The sequence below is a fragment of the Acartia tonsa genome, chromosome 9 (assembly GCF_053477335.1).
Source record: "Acartia tonsa isolate MP-2025a chromosome 9, ASM5347733v1, whole genome shotgun sequence".
Classification (NCBI taxonomy): domain Eukaryota; kingdom Metazoa; phylum Arthropoda; class Copepoda; order Calanoida; family Acartiidae; genus Acartia; species Acartia tonsa.
The window spans coordinates 27,069,433-27,096,527 of record NC_137268.1 but is presented as its reverse complement, the minus strand read 5'-3'; the positions used below and the strand labels follow the sequence as shown (position 1 = coordinate 27,096,527).

The window sequence follows — 27,095 nt, the reverse complement described above, 5'->3', positions numbered from 1 at the left end:
CTTAATTGCAAAAGAAAACCAAACAGATGTCATTTTTTAACAATTTTATAAAAAAAAAAACATTGGCGCACTTGTATAAACACCTTATCGCTAACAAGTTTTGGAATAGATAATCCAGAACCATCCAGTTCAAAGGGAATGCAGAAAGAGAGGGGGTTATTCTAGTTTGAAGAGATCCGAAAATAGTTATGATCGAGATCTTCCTTCATCGATTAAATAACATTTCCTCCAAAGCATTGTAGTCTGACGGACAACAATTCTTGTCTGCCTGGCTATCGATAAATTTGTAAAAATTAAGTCACGTGACCTGTTTTTTCCATACCTGTGTTGTCTCCAATGACTAGAGGATACTTTAGGAATGATGGTTACGTTATTTTTAGCCAACAAACGGCATCTGTCCGCCTGCAGGGCTGCCGGTAGCAGGTTGGGCGACATTGGCGGCACCAGATCTACGACCGGCGGCGAATGCGGCTTGCTGTTTGGCTGTTGGAACAACATTGGCGGCGATTTATCACTTTGCGGATGGATTGTTTTTGTTACTGGCGTGATTGTGGTGGAATAATGTGTGTTACCACCCACACCGGGTAGGGTTACCTTTCCGCCGCTGCCGGAATCGCCGATTGACCCTTTTTTCAGGGTCGAACTTCCGTCGCCGAGTAGATGAATGTTATTCGGTTTCGGATGGATTGACACATGTCCGATGGTTTGTGTTTGGGATGTCGGCTTTGGGCCGACAAGTCCACTTATATTTGAGGTATTTTTGGGCCGAATTTGGACCGAATTACCGGCGGCAGCCGCTAGCCGGGCGGACGGTGTTATTGTCGGGATGTTCAACGGTTGGTGGTGGTATAGAGGCTGCTGTAAAATTGGCGGGGGCTGCAGGATTTGCGGGGTGACAGCGGGGATATGCGGTTGCGGCAGGACTGCGGCCACAAGTCCGCCGGGTAGACTGCCAGCAGCTAGCGGCTGTTGGACAGGTAATTGTTGAGATGGCTGACCGATCAGGCTGCTGCTTATACCAGAAATAGGTCCAACAATCTAAAACAAAAATATACAATAAGCAAATGCTTTTAATTTTTTTTTTTTGGGGGGGGGGGGTGTTTCTTTGAGCTATAACTTGCACTTATGTTATTTTGCATCTGTAAAATCGCTACTCATGAAAAATGACGTCCTTGCTTTAAAAAAATTGTTTTATTTTTAAACTTTAAAACTTTAAAATGCTGACTTAAATTGAGTTTAAATCTAAAAGACAAACAACGTATAAAAATATTTTATGTAAATTTCTATCTTATTCCAATACTTGATAGAAAGTTAAAAGACCAAAAAATACATCAGTTTCAATTCTACAACATTATTATTATTTTTTTAAAATTTAATACACCTCTTTGCAATATATTTATTTCTCGTATTTATTCGAATCCGGTGGATAGGAACCGGTTCTCATCAATACGATAAAACTATGTCTAGCATCGTATAATACCAAGTTTTCTACGAATATAGGAATGTACAATCATAAGATTAGAACCAGTTATTTTAGCCCGTGCCTTCGGCACCTCGGGGCTAAAAAAAATAATTTTAATCTCATAATTGTACATTCTATATCCGCGGAAAGTCGTTTATAATACGATGCGAGAAATAACTATTCTAAATTCAAAGTCAGAAATAGATGTCTGTCCGTCCGTTTTTCCAAATAATTAAGATCTTGCTAACTGCTGGACCTACAAGTTAAATTATAGTTTAAAGGGGAGGAGGGAGGGGTAGTAACTAAGCACTGAGAATCTAACTCCCACCACCATATAGAGATATAATGTAAAAATGTTTTAAAATTTTTTTCTGTAATCTTACTATACAATTTACGGTGTTTTATTCATTAAAAATGGTTTGTGCTGTTTATAAACATAATTTTACTTGTTTACTAAGTTTTTGTATGTTTACCCGCGACCGTGGCTCAACACGTAGCGCATCCGCTCGTCGTCGGGAAGGTGTCAGGTTCGAATCTCGGTCCGACACCGCGTCATAACTAAAGACGTTAAAAATGGTTCCCACTGCTACTATGTCAGATGCACGACGTAAATAGTTAGAGTGGGGGGAATGCCTTGGCCCAAAACAGGCGCAACTCGTTACGATGCACAGTTAGGACTTCTCAGACAAAGGTCGTGCATCACAGAGAGTTGGTTGTCTGTATTGTACTGTACCACGGGTATGAGGTGATGGACCAAGAGTCTGGCCTTGAGTTGACAAGTTGACTGTTCAGTCCAGGTGCAACTCACCCATACGACATTAGACATTAGCAAGTTTTTGTATGTAAAACATATTTGCAGCAATAGATATATTAACCTAGATAGTTATTCATATACAATAATCAATCCAAACATCTAGAAGTAGATGATTTTGTTCATATATTTCTTTACTAACGGTTACGTCCCCTAAATGCCTCTGGGGGCACTTAAGAAAGGGAGAGTTGAATTCGACAACCCAATTTTTATTCTAGATTTCATTTAAAAAGAAAAAGTGGTACACTCCCAAAATAGTTTTAGAACTTCCTAGGACGTATGAGAAGCTACCCTGTAAAGAAGAAACATATCAGTTCAGCAGTAAGCAAGATTCTTCGGTACAGACAGACAAACATTATGTTATTTTTTATGATTAAAAATTATGATTAAATCCCACAATACAAGCAACGAAATTTTAAAACAAAATGTGTACACTTTCTAACCAATAATATGGTTGGATTGTTCCTACATTGTGTTCCTATTGGTCTATTTAAGGCATTGATCATCTAAAGTTTGCATACTTATTTTTACCGCAAAGCAAGCGTACACATAAATCTACTGTAAAAATGTATGTATGTATAATGTATGTTCCAGGGTTTTATTTTAATACATTATGAAATGGTGGATTTACTTTGTATAGTGTGCTTTTTTTATTAAATTAAAAGTTTTCGCTAGTTTTACCCACTTACCCCTGTCAGAAATTATCTCATTTTTTCATTTACGTTTTATATCAGAAAAAATATTTTATGGTTTATGCAATAAAAATGGTTTTTCCAATGTGACTTATTTCGAAGTTCCAATAAAATTCAATATAATAACTAACTATACTGTCTTAAAAATCTGTTTAATTATGGATAAGGTCAACCTCTTATAGGAAAAATTAATAATTTTGCCTATTCCTTAATCCTTGGCATCATGTCTAAATGTATACATAAAATAGTCAGGGAGGAAGGGGACAATGAGCTATTTATTACAGTAGTTCCCAAAGTTTTATAGTAACCTTTTCTTATTCGTGGGGTTAACAACTTTGGGGACTTAAGTAAATTTTGATTTGTTGATTAAATTAGTTGAGCGTGTCAAACGTTTCAACCACAATTTTAATATACAAAGGGGTAATTTTGTGAATCATCGTTTGGGATGTACATCAATTTATAGGCCATTGTCTTATCCCTTTAGATCCCTGTAATATAGTATACTGGTGTGCAATAAACAAACGAAAATCTTGCCTTTTGTTATCCTATCATATATGTCTTTATAAATCATATGAAAATTACCTAGCTAAAAATATGTATGATACAAAATAAAAATATCAAAACCTTTTTTTTGTTATTGCAGACATTATTAGGGTAGAGCTATTTCATTTCTATTTTTAAATTTTTTTTTTTTTTTTTTGGGGGGGGGTCATGCAAATATCTCGTAATTAGTAATTTTGTAAATTGTCAATTTGGGCTAGACTAAGCTATTTTGATTCCAATTTCCCCCCCTTCCATCTCCCATCTACAGTACCTGCAAAGGTCGTCCTGTGGGCGCCAGGTTGCCAGGCGTGGCTGCAGTACCACCTCCACCCCCAGGTACAGGTACAGTATTAGTATCATCCTCTTCCTTGCCCCCACCCGGAGTTGTCGACAGCTTGGGCCGGATCTGTCTGTACGCTTTGTTGGGGTTGGATTTATTATTGTCTGTCTCTGTCAGCATCTGTCTTGATCTGTCAGCTGTTGTGTTGGTTGTGGATTGTTGTTGTTGTTTGTATGTCTGGCTACTGTTGTGCGTCACTGAAGAGGTGTTTACCGATGTTGTATACACATTCTAAATACAAAAGTTTCCATAAATTAAGGGGAAGGGGGAAGTTTTGACACATTTGCGTAAACAGGGAGTATAGGCTTTATCTTTGGACTGAGAGTATAGGTTATTAGGGATAAAATCATTCTTATATGATGAATTTTCCCAAGTTTTAAGATTTTTTGGATAGGCCTCCAGGTTCCGGAGCTCCAGGCCTCCAGGTCCTCTCTGTACAGGTAAAAATGAAAAAAAAATTTTTTTTTGAAGAGTTAGAAGTCAACTTATGAAACAAAATATGCGTTTTTTCTTCAAATATGTGAATAACATTAAAAAATATGCATATTTTGTTTCATAGGTTGACTTCTAACTCTTCAAAAAAAAATTTTTTTTTTTATTTTTACCTGTACAGAGAGGACCTGGAGGCCTGGAGCTCCGAAACCTGGAGGCCTATCCAAAAAATCTTAAAACTTGGGAAAATTCATCATATAAGAATGATTTTATCCCTAATAACCTATCCTCTCAGTCCAAAGATAAAGCCTATACTCCCTGTTTACGCAAATGTGTCAAAACTTCCCCCCCCCCCTTAATAATTTAATAAAGATAAATGTCAATTGTTAACCAGAAAGGGAGGGGACATCGAACTGTTAAGTTTTATAGAAATATTGAAATAAAAGGACTGTTTATCTGTTTGTTCCGAATGATCTCGCTAACTACTAAACCGATATGGTTCTCATTTACTGAGTGTCCAAAACTTTTCATCATTTATTTTTATCTATAATTTTGTTTATCATAATTGGGAATGTGCATCAATTTATCTTCTATAGTATTATCCCTTAAAATTTCTCCATTAAGACATTTAGACCAAGGGACATATTCTAGTACATATAGAATTGCTATATCATTTAATAGTTCACGTACTATTATAGACACTGAGACAGTTTTCCGCAGATAAAAAAATTTATATATACGTCAATACGTTAAAATACATAAATTTTTATCATGGATCAGAACCGGTTCTAATACAGCGGATAATAATCAAATTATAAGCTACTAGCGGATACGCCCCTAGAGGCCTCTAGGGGGCACTTGAGGAGGGCAGAGTCGAATTTGATAACCCAATTTATTATCTTAAATTTTTAAAGAAAAAAGGGGCGATTTCTCTTAGGCGGGTGGTGGTATCCTCCCCCAAAATAGTTATAAACCTTCCCGGGACCAATAAGAAGCTACCCTGTTAAGGAGAACCCGATTCAGCGAGATCCTTCGGTACAAACATACAAACACAAAAACACACAGACAAACAGACAGACATCCTGTTACTTTAGAATAGGGATACTGTAAACAATTCTCACCTTGCCCTGCATAGAACTGACTTGATAAATATTAGCCGCAGATCCTCTATAATCCACAGAGTCCGTAGCCCGTGTAGATGCTACACAGCTGTAGGCAGAACTGTTGGGTTGGGTCGCTACCACCCTGTAGGACGGTGACCCGGGTGGATGGGGCTTCCCATAGCTGGAGGTAAGATTAGGTTCAGCCATTATAGGCGCGGCTTTCCCGTGGGGTTTGTTACTTCCATCTATAAAAAAAGATAAAATTAACTTTCTTAAGTTTTATCAATTAAACAAATCTTTTGAATTAAAGTTTTTTTTATGTAAAGATACAAAAGGCCCTTTAAGATCAAAATATATATGTCTAGATTCGTAGTATTGCCTTAGATATTGCAAGATTTTCAAAATAATAACCTTAAAACTACGTAATGTTTGAAAATGTCCTAGAATGGATTTACTATTACTTGAATCTTACACCAGATTACCACTTTTTCCCATAAAGTGAACTTAAAAGCGGGCTAAAATAACGAACTCCTCCCCTCCCATCCCCTCCTTCTGGAATGAATGATAGGGTAAATAAATTAATGACAATTTTTCTCCTGTCATAATATCCACGTATATTCTACATCCTTTTTTTCAAGTTATAAAACTGTCTTTTATAGTCAAATGCGTTGGTGACGTCAAAACAACACTAAATACAAAAATCTACCTATTGAAGGCCGCAAGACAGGTTTTCCGCTGCTGCCATATTGTTTGCGCTGTTTGGCGGCGTCAGCTGTTTGTTGACTACTACTGGCGGTCGCAGGACTGGCGGCGGACAGCTGGTGACCGCTGTTCAGCGGTAGTCCTCCGGAAACTTGTAGTCCACCACCTTAAAATAAAAAAATTAGTATTGTTTCTTTTTAACAAAATAGCGGCTGTACCTATAGCTTCCAAGTAGGTTGTTATTATGGGAATGAGAATAGCTCAAAACCATTTAGGGCCGTATATAACAAACAAACAAACATCTTTCTATTTTGTATTAAAGATTGTAATTATATTTGAAGTACCAAATACTAAAACAAACCTTACCTAAGGCAATTATAGGACCAATAATGGCGCCCCCAGGCGCACCTGCCTGTTGATATGTTGCGGCAGCCGCCGAACCAACGGGGTAAGCGGCAAACTGTGAGCCGCTAGTGACCGCGACAACAGCTCCAGGGGGGAAGGTCATGTTACCTAAAAAATAAAAACAAAGATGACAACACTCATAAAAAAACTCAAGTAATACAATAGGACAAATGAATAATCCTAATATTTAAGTAGTAAGGTTTTTTGTCTGCAGCTTAAGTTCTCAATAAATACTAAAACACTTTAGGTAAGCTTCACACAGGTTCTTTGAAGGTTTTAGGTTATTTTATTTTTAGATTCTTGGAATGGTTTTTAGCATTTTTTAGTCCCTCTCTCCCCCTTACAATAGTGCCCCTCTAGCATCAAAAATATAATGACAGAGTTATATAAAACAATTATTTAATATGAACATCTTTTTTTTATCTGACGCAAAAAGTTTCCAGAACAAAATCAATACAGAAAAACCGCAAAAAATTCAATGCGTATATCTATAATACAAAGAAGAACGATGTCTGTCCGTCTGACCGTCTGTCTGTCCGTCCCTTAAGATCTCGGTAACCACTGAACCGATCGGATTCTACTTTTCAGGGAATATACCTACTGGTCCTGTGGTGGTTTTAAGCTATTTTCTTGGGGGGTAGGACAACCCCAACCCCCCAAAAAATGAAAATTCCCCCCCCAAAAAAAAATAATTTTCTTGAGAACACATTAGACTATGAGCAGCACCAGTAGTAATTTTCTTGAGAACACATTAGACTATGAGTAGCACCAGTAGTACTTTATTCTTTTTTTCAATTATCTCTTGGGGCAAAGCCCCTAGAGGCTAGGGGCGAAGCCGCTAGTAATATCTATAATACAAAGTAGCTTGATATCTATCCGTCCGTCTATCTGTCCGTCCCTTAAGATCTCGGTAACCACTGAACCGATTGGATTATACTCTTCAGGGAATATACCTACTGGACTGGTCCTGTAATTGTTTTAGGCTATTTTCTTGGAGGGTGTGACACACACAACCCACCCAAAAACAAAAAATCTCCAATTTCTTTAAAAATATCCTCTTGGGGCATATCCCCTAGAGGCTAGGGGCGAAGCCGCTAGTTTTTATATAAAGTAGTAAGGTTTTTTAATGTAAGATTCACATAAACCCTGGGATAGTTTTTAGGTTACAATATATTCAGATTTAAAGCTTGGGATGGTTTTAAGCTATTTTTCTAGGCCCTCTATCCCTCTGATTAAACAGAGTCCATAGATGCTAGGGGCGTAATCGCAAGTATTTTTAACAGTATTATCATACGGCTGAAAAAAAACATATTTTCAAAGAAGCTTCGCTGTAAAAAAATAACAAAAATGTTCCTATCAAATAAAATCAATAAATCCGTAGAAAACTTTTCTTCATAAAAACCAAACTTAAATAAAAGATTTTAAGATTCAGCAATCGTTCAAATACTACGTAAGATTTTTATAAAATATAATTTTTTTTATTTTTTTTTTATAATTTTTAATAAAATAGTAGTTAAGATCTATAGAACGGAAATAAAATCGTAATTTTATAATATAGGTAATACAGTTTTAGGCTATTCTTAGAGGAGGAGTGGGTTGTATAATTTCTCTGAAGCCCCTTCCCCATTTGGAAGGGGCAAAGAAGGTGACGCAACATTTCTCTTCAAAGTTTAAAACCTGCTTGGACAAATATTAAACTTCTCTGAATAGTGTAAAACGATCAACCCATCCCATTTACGAGATATAAGTGTAAATAATACACACAGACAGACACACTACTACTTAATTGGTAAAAAGGGTTAATTTTTTTTCCGCAAGATTCCATACAGTTGGGTGCAAGCTTCCAGTCAAATGCGCTCAAATTGTCAAACTAATCTTAATTATAACCACATGCATAGGTTGTAGTATGCGCGTAATAAGAGCATTTAACCCAATTTTACGCAATAACGCAAAAAAATGACGCTCTTGGTTAAAATGCAAGAACATATGTTGTTACCATAATCAAAGTTTGCGAAGTAAAGGCGAGAATTTCAATTCTTACCCCCAGACCAATTTATAAAAATGTTCATACAAAAAAGAAAAAAACAGGGATCTTAAGGGATAAGATAATGGAACGACAAATTGATGTAAATTCCCAATTATGATAAACAAAATTAATCCTGTTTATTAAAATTATTGAACAATGCAGGGATCTAAAGGAACAAGACAATGGCCGATAAATTTATGCACATCCCCAATGTTAATAAACAAAATTATCCCTTCTATAGATTACAATTAGTGGTTGAAACGTTTGGACACTCGTTTTAACAAACCAGCAAATCAAAATTCATTAATTAAAAGTTCTCAAAGTTGTTAAGCCAATGAAAAAGAAAACGTTATTATAAAACTTTGGGAACTAGTATATTAAACAGCCCATTGTCCCCTTTCTCTCTCTGGGACACTGCAATACAAGTTTGAAAAACCCAATCAAGATTCAATAAAAGCAACCAAAGTTGTTATGCCAGCCAACAAATGAGATTTTGTGTTCGGAATAGCTATTGGGACCAGTATAATCCTCTCTTGCTAAAATAGAATCTGTAATAGAGGATATGAACACCCAGCTTCCATAGTATTCCGTTTGGCGAGTAAGTTAAAAGTTACTTTTAAACTTTACTAGGTTTGTCTGGCAAAAAATACAAATTGAACGAAAAGTTTAACATGTCCATATGTCAGAGATCTTAAGAGACAAGTCAATGGATAAAAAGTTTATGTACATCACTAATGATTTTACGAAAAATACCTACTCATTCTATACATAAAAATTATTGGTTGAAATGAATGAACACTACTATTTTGAACCAAAAAATCAAGATTTAACAGAAGTGTACAAATTGTTAAGGGAGCGAATGAGATAACGTGGACTATGAACTATAAATTATGCTTACACCTAAATTTAATTGGTTGGTTCTTACTAGAAATGTTCAAACTTTTCAACCAATACTTTATATCTATAGAAAAAGTTATTTTGTTTACCATCATTGGGGATACATTTAATAATCGTCCATGATCTTATTTCTTAAAATTCATGTTTTATCAATAATAAAGAACAACCAAAATTTTAATTTATCTGTTCTAAAAAATCACGAAACCTCCAAATGTGGAAATTTAATCTAGAATAAAAAGTTCCTATTAAATGCCTAGGTATCATATTTATGACAAAATATTTACATTCTACAAACATGAATAAGAGAACAGTAAAAAGATGTGCCTGTTCTTGGACTAAGGCATTCCCCTTATCTTGCAATTATTATCACTCATCTGACAGTAAACTTTTCTTATACACAAGTGGTTACGCCCCTAGCATCTGAAGCTATATTATTTTCGAAAGGGCAGAAAGGAGCTAAAATAATAAATTAAGACCATCCTTCTCACCAGTACGCCAGGTAGACTATGGTCCGTCTGCATAAACAATCACAGGACTTATGTGAAGCATAACTTGAACAGAAAACTAAGTATTTATTGAGATCTTAAGCTTCAAATAAAAAAACTTGCTACTTTACATAATAGGATATTTAATTTAAGTTAATTTGCCTTTAAAACTTATTTACATTGAAAAATCCCTTTTCTTTAATTCTAATTCTGGATGTTGAAATTTCAACTTAGTTTCAACAATTTAAATCTTTTCTGAAAAGACAGTTTTGCCAAAGTTTGGGATGGGAGAAAAATAATCGTCAGGGCTTTAAGGAATGGTTGTAATTTGTTAATTCAAATGATAACGTGTAAGCTTGCGGTTCAGGAGGTTTCGGGTTCGAGTCTAAACCACACTGCTATGGCAGGTGGCGTGTGACAATAATATGGGAAATGCCTTGGCTCGTAATCAGGCGCAACATATCAACATTGCAAAGCTAGAACTTCGATGCGATAGTCGTCTTTGGACAAAGAAGGAGACATTGCCACTCTTAGTTTAAAAACTTGGTTTTAAGAATATAGTAGCCTAAAGCCTAAAACCATCGAAGCTTCTCTAAAAGTAAAGCTATATAGGTTCAGTGGTTAGCAAGATTAAAACAGAAAAACATGAAGACAATACTAATTTATCATTTATACTTAATTTATCGGCCATTGTCTTTTCCCTTTAGATCCCTGTTCTATTAGACACTAGCGGCTACGCCCCCTAGAAGCCTCTAGGGGCACTTAAGGGGGAAAAGTCGACCTAATCCCATATTAAATTTGCGTTTCAAAAGAATAAAAAAAAATATATTTTTGGAGGAGGGGGGTGAAGACACCCTTCCCAAAAATAGTTTAAAACCATCCCAGGACCTATAAGAAGCTTCACTGTAAAGGAGAACAATATCGGTTCAGCGGTTAGTGAGATCCTTCGGGACAGACAAAAAACTCTTACTACTTTATATAATAGGATAAGAAATAACAGAATTGCGAGGATTTAAAATTTATCTGATAGTCCCCTATCCCTAATTCCCTGTTGAAACAAAAAAATTATAAAAATTGCCAATTCATTTGATTTGGCAAACTCAAGTTAAAATGTGTTCCATCTAACTCACAAATAACTTTTATAAAATAGCATTCAACAACAAAAATTTGGATCATGGAAAGGAAACGAAGAAGCTGGTTTCGTAGTATTTTCACAGTAGCTTTTGATAGGTTATTTTAGGTTAAGTAAATGTTAATGGTTGACCGGCAGGGATAGGAAATAGTCCCCCCAGGGGCTAGAAATAGGAGAAAAGGTACTGTGAAAATACGACGAAACCCGTTACTTCGTTTTCTTTCCATGATCTAAAAATATCTAGTGCGATCTCGTGAACGTCGATTAATACACAATTTTATTGAAGCTCGGTATTGGTCCAGGACAGAATCTAAATGATTCCGAGGGAGGGATGAATAAGAAATACGACCCCAAGTTAAAAAAATATTTTTAGAATAAAATTCTTTGTAAAGGATAGTTCCCAATCCCCCAATACTTAATATGGTAATAGAAATATAAAACTCCACAACTTTTCAAGAGTCCTTGAATAAGTAAACTTAAAATCAATTGAACTAATATAATGCTACTGGCTTCTTTAAAAAATCAACTGCTAAAATCGTGGATTTACATTACGTAGTGGAAATGTTAGGACATTGAAAGTTTTTATCAACCAATCAATATTTAATACAAGTTTTTAAGGCAATAAAAGGAAGTGTTTAAAAACTTTGAGGAGATTATAATTTAAATTCTAATGTCCCCTCCCTACCTGACCAATATTAAGGTTTCATAATCAATCATAATAATTAGCTAATAATATTTGCTAAACCCTTTGCACACCCTACAAGTTAAGTTAAACTGTTTTAGACAAAATTAGAGACAAACATTAAGCAATTTGAATCATGAAAAGTTTAAAATTCTAATTAAATAAAACTAATAGTCGTTGAATTGGAAGCTACTTTATATCTCTAAACCATTTTAAATAACAGGCTCTTAATGTTTATATTAGAATTATATGGCTATTGACAGATTTTTGGCATTTTTTTAGAGTGGAGATTAGGGGAGCGTAACCAACAAGCACTCTCTCAAAAGAAATAGTTTTTGATTCCTTAAAATAAATCTGATCAAACCGATTCCACTAGGTACAATTACAATAAATTTATACATATTTTAATCAATTAGAATTGCCTAATAACTATACAGTATCCATGGCTATAAAAAGCAAAGTTTTAATAGTATGAGAAAAAAAAACTTATTTTTAGATGTTCTGTCTGTCTTCTTTTTGAAGATTAAGATACCTAAAACGGCATGATATGCTTTTAATAGAAACTTCCAACGATCCTAAGTAGTTACTAAGCTATTCAGGCAAGCTTACCTGTCGGGGTGGCAATGTAGTATCCAGGTGGATAGCCTGGCGCGGGCTGATGACCACCAGCAGCTGCCTGGTTGCCGCCAAGTTGACCGTTGCCGGGCTGCTGATTTCCATCATTGATTTTACCACCTCCAGTTGTAAATACCCTAAACATAGAAATTTACTTTATTACAACAAGTGGCAAATTTTTTGCTTTAATGGCGGGTGGCATTTTCTCTAGAGCTATTTCTCTAAGGAGGGAGGGTCTGTTACTCTCCCTTAAACAGTTGTTAACCTTTCCAGGATGTATGCAAGCTACACTGCACTGTAAAGGGGGATCATAACGATTCAGCGGTAAGAGAGATCCTTTGGTACACACACATAGACAGACATCCTGTTGCTTTAATATAAAAATTAAAGTTTCTTACAAATCGAAGAGAAATAAAAGAAATATATATAAATTGCAATTCATTAAAATACTGCTTTCTGAAACATCAATATAGTAAATTGAACAGTTAACCCAGCATAATTGATTGCTTGCTTGGTGTCTGGGCGGTGTTTTGTTCGACAAAAAATAACGCTGCCTCATACTAGAGACGCTAAAATGGTGCCCTCTACTTTCGTAAGCATTTTAATAAATCAATAGGTAGTAAAAGACTTACACAATCCAGCACAATTAGGACTTCAAAACAAAAATCGTGCAAAAATAGGATTGGTTGTCTGTCAGATGTTACTTAGCCCAATATCCCTGGATGTTTAGTTAAATGGTTGATACACTAGGGTACTTGCAAAGCAAGAGGTATTAATAGTTATTTCTCGCATCGTATTTCCTCAGATAAAAAATTTACAATTTTAAGATTAAAAACAATGTTTTTAGTACATTTTTATATTTGTAATACGATGCTAGACATAGTTTTTTCTTACGGATCAGAACCGGTTCTATTCCCCCGGATATTAATCGGTTTTGAATGAATAAGAGAAATTAAATTATGTGATTACCTGTTTGGAGAATAATATGACCCATACTGACTGCCAGTGTACTGACCCACTGAACTGGTTGTTGTACTGCTGTACTGCTGGCCTGTAATGCTTGTACTTGCATTACTGTATCCTTGGCTCCCTGCGGTTATTAGGTACATTTCATTAAAAAAAGGGACAATTTTATGGTTTGCTTCTTTGTTAATTCTGATAACAGTCCACTAAATCAGATTTACTAAAAAGGGAAGAGCAGAAAAAGTGAGTTATAGAGTAGTTTCTTTGTTCAAATTTTAAAACATCTAAAATAATTTTAGCATAATATTATGAATAATGTAAAAGTAATCTTCTAAAATTGATGCAAAGTTGGAAGGTTTATAGCAAAATTAAAATATTACCTACTATGCATTCTTTTTAGGTCAAGCCTTTTCTTATGCTTTTCTTCTCTTATATTTACTTTATTATTTCATAAATTGAGTATTTGTAAAGAGTATTACATTATAGATTTTAAAAGTTTTTAAAAGGTGATGGTATCAACAGGATGAAAAAACAAGTGAACAAATGATAAAAAAGTAATTTTCAACCCAACCCAATTTCTTAGTGGATAAGGGAGCAATCCCCCTCCATCAATAATATTCTATAAGTTATTAATTTTTCAACTTTAATATATTCAATAGACTATTAATTTAGTCCAGAACATGTAAAATAAAAAAAATAATCTCTTAAGCTTAATGATAAGGACCTACTTAAATTAACCAAAACCATCTCCCCGACTATGTCATCATAAACCTATCCAAGACAAATTATTTATCCTTTTGCTTTGTTATGTTAGAGACCAGAAAGATTTTGGAAAAGTTTCTTTACACCAAGTTTTGTAGTGAAAGAAGTTTAATTCAATCAAATAATCTGGAGGTTGGTTGGAAAACATTCAAGAAACTGCATCAACTCAGGAACATAAGGATTATCCTTTGGAGCTATAAATTATCATTCATAAATAGTAATTATCATTCAAGAAATAGTTATATGGTATAGATGTATAACCAGACAACTATCTGGATCCTCCTGTTAATGACCTTTTTCGTCTGCTAGCAAATTGCTATTCGCTATTAGTTGAATTTCAAAGACCCAATTGAAAGTCGACACAGAGTCCTCAGGATGGGAACATACAGTTATTTAAATTCTTCCCCATCTATTATTTTACTCTAATATTCAAGATATTGATGAGCTATGACTCCATCATTTATAACCCTGGACGAAAAATATTTATTGCTGTGATTTACAATTTTACGATCACCACCAAAAGTAGTTGTTATTTTCCAATTAAATCATTCTTGGTAACATACCCAACATACCAATTAGGAATTCAATTTTTCCTCTAGAAATGTAAAAGGGGTAATCCAAGAATAAATTATGAGCTATGGCTCCATCATAATTTTATTTGAGAAGAAAATGTCTATTCTTTAATAAGTTGTCAGTTATTTATTTCCTTTTAAAAGGAGTATAAAATATCTTAAGGCCGATTTGAAGCTATTATGTTTTAGAAATCTAAAGGATTTCACTTTAAGATTTTATGAGTAGTATGGGTAGAAAAACAACTAGATCTAATAATCTAACAACAAAAAAGCTCCCACCCCTCCTAAGCTTGGTATAAAATGTTTTCAAAATCATTTACTTAAACCCTTATCCCTGAGTTCTAGTGTGTGAGTAAATGTGTGTGCATGTCTGTAATCTGACGATCAATCTTGAAATTACACTGACAAAGGGTTCATTTCACAGAACAATAACAGAAAGAAACTCGATTAGACAATTGCTGTTTATACCATTCTATACAATAATGGTTCGTTATCGTTTCAGGCCATTTAACAAGGGGAAAGTTTAACCTCTTAACGATCTTAACTTCCAGAATAATGCTGTAAAAGTATGGGTTGTCTGTCATATTTAAAATCAAATCAAGCTTCTAATATTAAGCTCTCACTTTTAAAGGAACTTTTAAAAACTATACTTAACAAACCTAAACTATTTTTTTCTTATTCAAAGTTTAGATGATGCATCTTGTTAAATTATTGCAATGAATATAGTAAACTAATTTCATTTTAAAAAGTTATTTTGTCAGAAGGGACGCTTTTGAAAATATCTTTCTAACTTTTCTAGTTTATTTTCATACCTTAATACTTAATTTTAAAGTTTAGTTTTGTTTATAATTTGTTAGCTTTAAAGTGATTCTCTATTTGATATTATTCTTTGAAACTTTTGTTTCCTTTATGAAACAAGAACTGGACCTGAAGTCCCATTAGTTATTTTTATTATGATAAATGAAACATGACAATGTGATGCATTTTATTGTAATGATTAGATTATGCAGGGTGTTTAAATAGATATGTCATTAATCATTTGTGTTCATTTCACTTCATGCTTGGAAAATTTATTATTTTATTGTTAACATGGTTAGACTTGTGTTTTATGGTAATTTTATGTTTAATATTTATTAATATATCTATATTTTTAAATATTTAATTTAAACTTATCAATGGCTGAGTCATTAGCCTACAGAGGAGGTAAATTGAGGGTTAACAGAAACCTTATTCAATATAGCACGAAAAAAAAAAAAAGGGGTATGGGGATTTCTATTTTTGAATTAAAGTCTTGCAGTTGGTTTTATGCCATTTTCTGATTCCTTTCTCCCCTCCGAAATACATAGCCTCTAGATGTTAGAAATAAAGAAACCAAGCCAAGAAGAAATGTAGTCCAGTCATTTAAAAGATACTTATAGTATTAAATATATTATATTTGTACTAGTCTCTACGCCCCTAGCATCTAGGCAGTCTGTATTCAAAAATGCAGATACAAACAAATAGCTTAAACTTATTACAGGAGCTATATGAAGCTTACCTAACATAAAGAACCTAATCAGTTCTTTAGTTATGAATATCTCAAGATTTATGCTTTGAATTACAGGATTTGAAAGAAATATGAAGTTAACAAAATGTTTGTTTATAACTCATTTTATAGCTTTTCTTTTATTTGAGTTATAAAACAAGCTGCAAACAAAGAAATCATGCATGAAAAGTATAATTCAAAATATTTTCTTGTTAAATGTAAATATTTCTTCTTTAGAATATCAATATATTCAAACTTATGCATAGATAAATTTTGCTTCAATAGGTAAAGAAATACACAGGGGTAATGCAGTAAAAAATTTAAATCACATTGACATATGTTAAATTTAAAACATATTTGTATATTTCAGATATATTTTAACTTTTTTGACATCCAAATGATGACCAAATGATATCATTTTTTAATCAATCCCCCACCACCCTCCACCTTAATTACAAACAAAGTAATTTTAAGATGAAAACATAATTTTATAGACCTGGGATTTATCCACCAAAAAAAAAACACATTCTGATGTAAATTTTGGCCTTAATTTTAACAACAGGCAATTCTGCTCCAATGTGCATTTGAACCCAAGAATTGTAGGATTGCATTTTTTTGTGCACACATGATGAAAGATGCATATCTAGCAGTAGGTTTTTTTTTTTTTAAAGTTAACTTTGTTGCAGTCAAAACTTTAGCCTGGCTATTGATGTGTACCAAATTATGCACTTGTATGTGTGTGTTTTTAACGAACAAATAGATTTAGAATGAAAATTGCTATTTTGGTAATATATTTATGTAGGTTTTAGTTTGGAATTGCCAAAAAATATAAATCAAGGATAGCGGGGGGAGGGGAGGTTATTGAATAATTTTAAAAATTAGCTTAAACTTGCCAGTGACCAAATCCAAGTTACAAGCAATAAAGGTACAGATCAAAGAGTTTTTTTAAGCCTATGGGATGTTATGTAAGTTGTATAAAAAGTCTAAATATTTTTCTAACTTGTTGATGAAAAGGTGTAATGTTACACAATTGAAAACTTTGAGCTCAGCCTTGAAATAGTAAAAGTATTTTCAAAGTTTTCCAACCAATGACAAATAATTTGACAAAAGAAAGTTTTAACAATATAATTGCATCACAATGGATGAGTTTTCAAATCATAATTTGCAATTCACTCAGTCATGGATTATAGAAAATATTTAACAATAAAAAGATAGCAAGCAGCCCATCTTCAGTAAAAAATTTGCATTTTTACATTGCAAAATTGCAACAATACACAAAACAAACTTAGCATTCACAACAAGTTTTATACTTACCAATTAAAGGAGGATTTTAATAGTTAAAGCATTTAAAGCCTCTAGCGGCACAGAGTGTTTTCTTATCAATTTATGTAGAGATCAGCTGTTAAAAATTAAGAAGGCCACTAGTTACATTTTTTTAATTTTTGGTGAGGGTATTGGTACCATAAAATATTTACAAACCTGCACAGGAGCTATGATAAGCTACACTGTAAGGGGGAACAAATCTGTTTAGCGATTAGTTAGATCCTTCTGCACACACAGACAGATATTCTTTTACTTTATTATAACTTGAGAACTTGAGAAAATGATGTAAGTTTGAACCTTGTGACCTATCTAAGCCTGCATCAAATTTTCTAAAGCCTTGCTAAGTTAGTACTAAGTTGACAGGTTATAATATTTTGCAAGTTCATGGTAACTAAGCTGTAAACACTTTCCAGTACAAAGAAAACAAGCTTAGTTACTGCATGCTTAATTTACTTACCATTCCATGCATTTAAAAATTTTAAAAGATTTAAACTATACTTTACATATTGAAATATCCTCAAATTATATTAGCTAATTCTGAAATTCTGCTATAAAATTAAAATAAGGATGACAACACCCATTCATAAGAAAGCATAAATAAAAATTAAATGAAAAGAGTGAGATGTGAAGCAGATGTTCAATGATCTTTCAAAATAAAAGGCAGAAAAGTATACAAATGTTTAGAAAATTATAAAACCTTTGAAAAAATTATGTCTTTTGTAGCATGAACAACACACAAACTAAATAATATGATGTTCAACGGTAAAGTTAATTTTCACAAAAAAAAATTATAAAGAAAGTTTCAAATAGATGGAAAGAAATACAGACTAACAATTTGAATTATAGAAGAGCTTTGAAACTAATAAAACCAACTTTTTATATGATTATTGTAATTACATATATGTGTTAGAACTTGGGTTTGGACAAAGTTGCCTTGAACTATTAACTAGAAGCATAATTGCACTCTGCTAAAGTTTGCTTTATATTCACAATCTGTGTTAACTAAAGGGAACTTCATTTGGTCCAAATAGCAAAAGTAATATATCTAACGCTTGGCAGCCGCGCACAATGACTTTTAAAGCTAATTGAGGCAGCTTTATGTACAGTGTTACAATGTTACCCAGTTTGGCAGTTAATATTTTCAAAAAACATCTGCAAATCAAATCTATATAATCCAACAGCTACTACTAACTTTTAAACAAATGCTGTGGTATTTTTTTTTTATAGCAGAAAATAATATAAATATGACCATTTTATTTGACCTGCACACTTCTTACTCTTTTTTTGTATTTTAAAGAAGTGTTATTTATTCTTGGCGAAGGTGGTAAAGTTTGCATTTTTAGAAATTGTTGTTAAGAGCATGTGGTAAAAAAGTGCATTCTAAATGTTCTCATACAGGGATAATTACACATTCAAATGAGAAGAGTATTTATGGGATTCAGATTCACAATGCTGCTTATCATGCCTGTGTGTAATATAATAAATATAGTAAGTCTAGATGATCAGTTCCCTGACTGGACCAAAAGGAACACAGAGTAGGAACACATTTTGGTATGAAGTTGCAGTTAGTTTTTACTTTTATCCTTATAAATCTACTTTAAATAGTTAAATATCTAAGGATAAAGCTTTGTCTAGGAAAGTAATAAATATATCATCCAAAATTTAACTAAGGACAAAATCTTTGTTTGGTGGTAAATTGGATGAATTACTGTGTCTAATAGAACATCTAGGTTAATATATCTATGTTTAATACATATAGGTATTATAGAGGCATTAAGGAGAATCCTGCAAAGTTTACTTTAAAAGTTCAGGTCTTTAGAAAAATATTTTTAATGGTCTTAAATTATGGAATAAAAAAAGGTGCATCTTAGATCAATATTAATTGTCAAAAAATCACAAAAGGTGAATAAGACTTAGTTTATATGATATATTTATACATAAAAATATTAATATTCTTTTTTTACAATATAGTGCAAATAATTTTTTTTTCAGGTGGTGGAATTTGGAGGAATAGAGTGTAACTTTTTAATACTACCTCTGAAAGTTTGTAAATTAACCCAATACAAAATCTCAAGAATGGTTACACCTGTCCCCAGAAGGATGTTTAAAGTGATTTACCCTTCCACTATACCCCTATCTATGTGCACTCCAATGAAGATTCGAGGTTTTAATATGAAACTGCCAAAAAGTTACTATTACATAATATCTTGGGTTAACATTAAAACTTTGTTGAATTCTAAGGTGAATCAAAATAAATTGACTACGAAAACTTTAAACAAAGACAAATATAAACTTGAGTTTATATCTAACATTATTGGACAATAAAGTTAAAGGCTGTAAAATAATTCTATTGGCATTCTGATCTTTGTTGTGCCAGGTATGGAGAGGGGACAAACTAGGGAATAAATCATGATAATAAATTCTCTGAACAAATCTAACCAATAAATTCAATATTTATAGGAAATTTAGTTTGCCACACATTGGCTGTGTCTTGTCTTATCCAGGTGAGGAATGTTGGATGGTATGTTTTATTTGCAGTTCAAGAATTTCATTTTATTTGTTGTTTGAAAAAGATATTTTTAGTATTGAATTTTTTATAGATTTGAAAAAAAATTAATGGATATAAAAAAAATGGCTTGAAAACCTTTCTTCCCCTAAAAGTAAATAGAAAATTGACATTAGATAAGAAATAAACATATATGTATAGATGAACAATCCCTTAATTAGATCCATTAGAACAGTGAGCAGAAACAATCCAATTACATTATTGTTCAGACTTGGAATTTAACACTAAAAATTTATTTATTTTGGCAAAGTGTGCTTGAATTTGACAAAAATTCAGAAAAAATTTGACACTGAAAATTATATATTATAAAATTCAAATAGTTTTTCTTGCAATTTTTTGTTGCAAATTTGGGGCCACAAAAATTAAAGTCTTATGAGTAGGTATGATTACACGATGTATCCTTGATTCATCGCGAAATAACAGCTAAATTTGATTGTTTGCTGGTCTGGTTGACCATCTACAATAGTAAATCTGTTCATGAAAACCTTATTTTAAATTTAGAAATGTACATTCCTTGATAGAACTGGCTTTGTTGTGGCTGTACCGCATGTACATAGGGACCAGTGTAAACAGAGCTTGGCACAGCTGTCTGTACAGGACCAGTGTACACTGAGCTGGTCCCAGCTGTCTGCACAGGACCAGTGTAGGTAGAACTGGTTACAGCTGTCTGAACATATCCAGTGCTGTACACTGTACTGGGTATTGTCATAGAACCTGAAAATTAGATTTGCAAAACTCTTATAAACATGAGATTAGTTTTAGTTAAAACTAATGCTTTATCTAAATAAAAAAAAGATTATTGCCCTTTCATTTAAAGACATACCTTAAACACCTAGAAATTTTCCCTATATGGCAAATTTGGTTTAAGATTGTATCAAATATATTAATGGTAACAAAATTTGGGGATGAACAGCCTGGTTAGCTACACTTTTATTGATGTCGTCCTCCTTGATGTTTCCTACCTGAGCTGTAAATTTGTTGAAACTGTTGGCTGGTGGCTGCTCTACTGCTAGCTGAGTCTACAGACTGTTTCACAGGTGATATGGTTCCAACTAGGGCAGGAGCTTTCACCTACAAAATGACAAGTTTGAAAATCATGAAGTTGCTTCGTTGCCTGAAAAACTTTGGGTACTTTTATTGAATTTTGATTGGTTCAAAACTGGTATTATCTAAACTTTTCAACTAATAATTTTAACCTAAAGAAGAAATAATTGAGGATGTATATTGTATACAAATTTGTCGTCTATCGTCTCATCCCATAAGATCCCTGCTTTGTCCCTAGTCCCTAATAATTAGCACCATCCTTTAAAAAAATTGAGACTTTTTATTCATACATTTAAATGGGCCACCATAAGATCCTCCTTCCCATTATTTCCAATTTACAAAAAACACTGGCCAGCTAACATACTTAAATAAATGGTAGTTTCCCTTTCGTTAAATCTTGATTGGGTTGTACAAACAAGCAGTGTTCAGAACTTTCAACCAATAATTTATCATCAAAAAGGGGTAATTTTACTAAAAGTAATCAGGGATGTGCATCAATTTATCGTCTATAATCTTATCCCCTAAGAACCCTAATCTTTGTACAGGAATGTCAATGAATTATAAGAATTGTATAAAAATAAATATTCTTTTCAAAAGATGATGAATAAAACTGAAATAATTTTATAAAAACATCTTCAACAGTTCCTAAAAACTAATTAAATGGTCGTTAAAAGCTGGTTGCTCATTATATATCTTTTGAAAACATATTGAAAAATTATAATCAGGGAGGGAGGGGACATTGGGCTGTTTATCGAACTTGTCACCAAAGTTTTATATTAACGCTTTCTTATTTGTAAGCTTTAGGGACTTTATTGGTTGGTTCTGAAGTCGAGTTTCCAAACGTTTCAATTACTAATTGTAACCTACAAAAGGGGTGATTTTGTGTATCATCATGTGCGAAGTACATCAATTTATCGACCATTGTCTTATCTCTTAAGATTTCTGTGACAACAACTATAAAAGCTAACCTTATATTATGAGAAATTACACTCCATTTCCCCCCCCCCAAAAAAAAAAATAATTGCACTCTCTTAAATTTTCCAAGTCTAGGGGCGCAACATATTGTTTAATAAATAAATGGTTTCCAAAAATAATGATTATTTTTGTCCCCATATCACATATAATACAAAAGCTATAATAATGCAGAAAGCCATAAAATGTAATCCAACAGAAAAAAAACTGCAATTATTTGCAATGTTATGCATGTAAAAATCCCCTAAAATAGCAAGCCTTTATGTCAACAAATGGCAAATGGTTTTGCATATATACATATATATATATAGAAATTTAAATAAACAAAACTAAAATAAAAGAGTTTTATTTTGTTAAATAAAGGCAAACGTAGTTTGGTTTTTAATTTTGTATTGTAAATTATACTGGTACCCAAAGTTTATATACACGTTCTCTCCTTTGTTAGCATCAACACTATGGGTATTTTGGTTAAATATTGATTGTTAAAACTTTCAACTGTAATATTGTTTATTTAGGTGTACATCAATTTATCGTTCATTGCCTTATCCCTTAAGATCCCTGAGTATAAAAAATGAATTTCCCCCATATAAATCCAATATCATAATATTTCTTCCATCACGGAGTTCCTATTGAAGGGACAGAAGAACAAACAGAAAAACATTTGGACTTATTCAAAAGCTACGCTGCTTACAGCTCCTTCTATCCCTGCCAAATTAAAGATAAAAAGTGGCCTAAATTGTTGGTAAATGTGGTTTCTATCCCCCCCCCCCCTCCCCATGTTAACAGCCGGAAATGTTCAACAACTATTTCCCTCCATTTAACCTTACTCCGTTTTTTCATACCTTTTATTTTTACTTTTTTAAACTAAAAAAAATGTAAAACACTTATTTACTTCATTAAGTCAGTTTGTCCTTCCAAGATCTTGGCTTTTCTGGTAATTTTTTATTGGTCCTTGTTTTAATTTAATTTGGGATCTTATGGAATATGAGAATGGATGATGAATTAATGTACATACCCAATCAAGTTTAACAAAATTACCCAGTCTATAGATTCAAAATGTTGATTGTAAAGTTTAGTTTAGTTTCTAAACTAACGAATGAGAAACTTGTTGATAAAGACATGGGTACTAGCAGCGTAGCGGAGCCGTTTGATTTTAGTGCGGCTCCGGCGAGCCGTATCTGGAAATACGGCTCCGGCTTCGACCTGAAATCAAGAAAAACTCGACATATTTTTTTCCCATAAAAAAATATTTTTTATTTTTGACCTTTGAAGGTTTTAAAAGTTCAATTTTTGATAAAAATAGACTTGAAAAACTTTAAAAGAGCATTTGCACATGACAAAACAGAGTTACCAAATTATAATTTATAAAAAATCTCTTTATTTATCTAGTTCGGAGCCGGAGTCGTTTTTTAACGAAAATTACGGCTCCGGCAAAATATTTTAGTCCAATGTTCCCAACAGAATATGTAATATGAAAATCATGGATGGGAATACAGATAAAGAGACCTTTCTCACGTATTTTATATTTACATTTTGTAACATGACTGATAGACTGACAAAGTAAATTAAATGTTGGATGCTCATTGTTAATGGGAATCTTCAAAAAAAATTCAGCTATCTATCTTGAACCGCAGCAGAGAAAATCACTTCTCTATAGCGTTAAGGACTGACTGACGGAAAGTCAAAGTGAATTATAGAGTAGCTTCGATAGTTAACATTTTTATTGTATGTATGAAATAAGCTTGTTATAAAGTTTATTGAGACTGAAGTATATTTGTTTAAAGCTTTTTATTTTCATATTTTCTCTTGTAGAACATGTCATTACACAAACAATATTGTATTAATCTTTATCAGTTAGGGAGTTGAATCCATTTTTATAGAAGCAGAAATATAATCTATGATTATGGTTTGGACCCTCTAAAACTGTAATCTACCTTTCCACTTTCCCCTCTCTTGGTGAAGATATCTTCAACGCCGATACGATTTTTGACATGTAAGATTCTACTTTCCCTTCTCTTGGTGAAGATATCTTCAACGCCGATACGATTTTTGAAATTTAAGATTCCACTTCCCCCTCTCTTGGTGAAGATATCTTCAACGCCAATACGATTTTTGAAATTTAAGATTCCACTTTTGCCTCTCTTGGTGAAGATATCTTCAACAAGAGAGACAAAAGTGGAATCATATACTTCAAAAATCGTATCGGCGTTGAAGATATCTTCACAAAGAGAGGGGAAAGTGGAAGGGTAGATTTCAGTTTTAGAGGGTCCAAACCATAATCATAGATTATATTTCTGCTTCTATAAAAATGGATTCAACTCCCTAACTGTTTATTAAGAATATTTTATATTTCAAACTTAACTTATTTATAAATTAGGGGGGGGGGGGAAGTTTGTACAGTTATAGGAAATGAAATTCAGTGTAAAAGTTTGGGAGGGCCGTGTGGGCTTGTTTTTATAGTTATCAACCTAATTATTTTTGTAAAGTCTCTTATATGACTGGATGTACACATAAAACTTAAAACATAAAAAAAATTGAATTTCGGCACTTTCCTTCTTGGGGCTTGTGGAGCACAAAAACCCCCCAAACGCTAAAAATATGAGTTCTGAGCTTATTTTTAAATATCAACCTGATTTTTTAAAAATAATACTCTTTTAACATAACTGAATCAACGAACCAATACAGATTTCATTTTGGGACTTTCCTTCTTGGGGCTTGTGGAGCACAAAAACCCCCCAAACACTAAACATATGAGTTCTGAGCTTATTTTTAAAGATACCAACCTGATTTTTTTTAAATAATACTTTTTTAACATAACTGAATCAACAAACCATTACAGATTTCATTTTGAGACTTTCCTTCTTGGGGCTTGTGGAGCACAAAAACCCCCCAAACACTAAAAATATGAGCTCTGTGCTTATTTTTAAAGATATCAACCTGATTTTTTAAAAATAATACTTTTTTAACATAACCAAATCAATGAACCATTACAGATTTCATTTTGGGACTTTCCTTCTAGGGGCTTGTGGAGCAAAAGATCCCCCCCAAAAACTAAAAATATGAGTTATAAGCTTATTTTGAAATATATCAACCTGATTTTTTTAAATAAAACTTTTTTAACATAACCTAATCAACAAACGATTACAGATTTCATTTGGGACTTTCCTTCTAGGAGCTTGTGGAGCAAAAGACCCCCAAAACAATAAAAATAAGAGTTCTAAGCTTATTTTTAAAGATATCAACCTGATTTTTTTAATAATACTTTTTTAACATAACCGAATCAACAAACCATTACAGATTTCATTTTGGGACTTTCCTTCTAGGGGCTTGTGGAGCAAAAGATCCCAAAACCACTAAAAATATGAGTTCTGAGCTTATTTTAAAGATGTCAACCTGATTTTTTTAAAGAAAACTTTCTTAACATAACTGAATTAAGGAACCTTTACAGATTTCATTTTGGACTTTCCTTTTAGGGTCTAGTGGAGCAAAAGACCCCCGAAAACACTAAAAATATGAGTTCTGAGCTTATTTTTAAAGATATCAACCTGATTTTTTTTTAAATAATACTTTTTTATTTTTAACATAACCGAATCAACAAACCATTACAGATTTCATTTTGGGACTTTCATTCTTGTGATTTGTGGAGCAAAAGACCCCCAAAAACACTAAAAGTATGAGTTCTGAGCTTATTTTTAAATATATCAACCTGATTTTTTTAAAATAATACTTTTTGGGGTTCTTTTGCCCCACTAGCTTCTAGAAGGATAGTCCCTAAATGAAATCTGTAAAAGTTACCAAGTTCGATTATGTTAAAAAAGTGTTCTTAAAAAAAATTAGGTTGATATCATAATTTTAGTGTTTTGTGGTTCTTTTGCTCCAGAAGCCCCTAGAAGGAAAGTCCCATTTTTAGTGTTTTGGGGGTCTTTTGCTCCAGTAGACCCTAGAAGGAAAGTCCGAAAATGAAATCTGTAATGGTTTCTTAGTTTGGTTATGTTAAAGAAGTATTATTTAAAAAATCAGGTTGATGTCTTTAAAAATAAGCTCAGAACTATTTTTAGTGTTTGTGGTTTTTTTGCTCCAAAAGCCCCTAGATGGAAAGTCCCAAAATGAAATCTGTAATGGTTCTCTAGTTTGGTTATGTTCAAAAAGATTCCTTAAAAAAATCAGGTTGATATATTTAAAAATAAGCTCAGAACTCATATTTTTAGTGTTTTTGGGGGTCTTTTGCTTCACAAGCCCTTAGAAGGAAAGTCCTAAAATTAAATCTGTAATGGTTCTCTAGTTCGGTTATGTTAAAAAAGTTTCCATAAAAATAACAGGTTGATGTTTTTAAAAATAAGATCAGAACTCATATTTTTAGTGTTTTGGGGGGTCTTTTGCTCCACAAGCCCCTAAAAGGAAAGTCCCAAAATGAAATCTATAATGGTTCGTTGATTTAGTTATGTTAAAAAAGTATTATTTTTAAAAAATCAGGTTGGTATCTTTAAAAATAAGCTCAGAACTCATATTTTTAGTGTTTGGGGGGTTTTTGTGCTCTACAAGCCCTAAGAAGGAAAGTCCCAAAATGAAATCTGTAATGGTTCGTTGATTCAGTTATGTTAAAAAAGTATTATTTTAAAAAAATCAGGTTGATATCTTTAAAAATAAGCTCAGAACTCATATTTTTAGCGTTTGGGGGGTTTTTGTGCTCCACAAGCCCCAAGAAGGAAAGTGCTGAAATTCAATTCTTAAAGTTTTATGTGTACATCCAGTCATATAAGAGAGCCTACAAAAAGAATTAGGTTGATAAAAACAAGCCCACACGGCCCTCCCAAACTTTTATACTGAATTTCATTTCCTATAACTGTACAAACTTCCCCCCCCCCCTTATATTTTTGAATTTTTGTAGACTTTACTAATGCTTGCTACATATCATAATGATATTTTTTTAGATATATGCATTTAAGAATAATTACAGTCTTTTTTAAACTGTACATGAAAAAAACTTAGTAAATACGTTTTTAAATAAAACAAGCGATGCAATTTGTTTGTAAAACTTGGT

At 32.8% G+C, this 27,095-nt stretch overlaps 1 protein-coding gene across 1 annotated transcript in view; it reads right to left on the bottom strand.

Annotated features, from left to right (window-relative positions):
* Window positions 1–27,095, bottom strand: part of Hers (Histone gene-specific Epigenetic Repressor in late S phase) — a 142,703-nt gene that overhangs the window by 10,817 nt on the left and 104,791 nt on the right. Inside the window, exons 15-23 of the mRNA XM_080171013.1 lie at window positions 21,001–21,109; window positions 20,548–20,752; window positions 13,297–13,413; window positions 12,322–12,464; window positions 6,452–6,598; window positions 6,090–6,251; window positions 5,402–5,628; window positions 3,780–4,079; window positions 323–1,038 (exon numbers count right to left, since the gene is read on the bottom strand). Of these exons, the coding sequence (XP_080027139.1) occupies window positions 323–1,038; window positions 3,780–4,079; window positions 5,402–5,628; window positions 6,090–6,251; window positions 6,452–6,598; window positions 12,322–12,464; window positions 13,297–13,413; window positions 20,548–20,752; window positions 21,001–21,109 (2,126 nt within the window). The remainder of the gene's footprint in view (window positions 1–322; window positions 1,039–3,779; window positions 4,080–5,401; window positions 5,629–6,089; window positions 6,252–6,451; window positions 6,599–12,321; window positions 12,465–13,296; window positions 13,414–20,547; window positions 20,753–21,000; window positions 21,110–27,095) is intronic.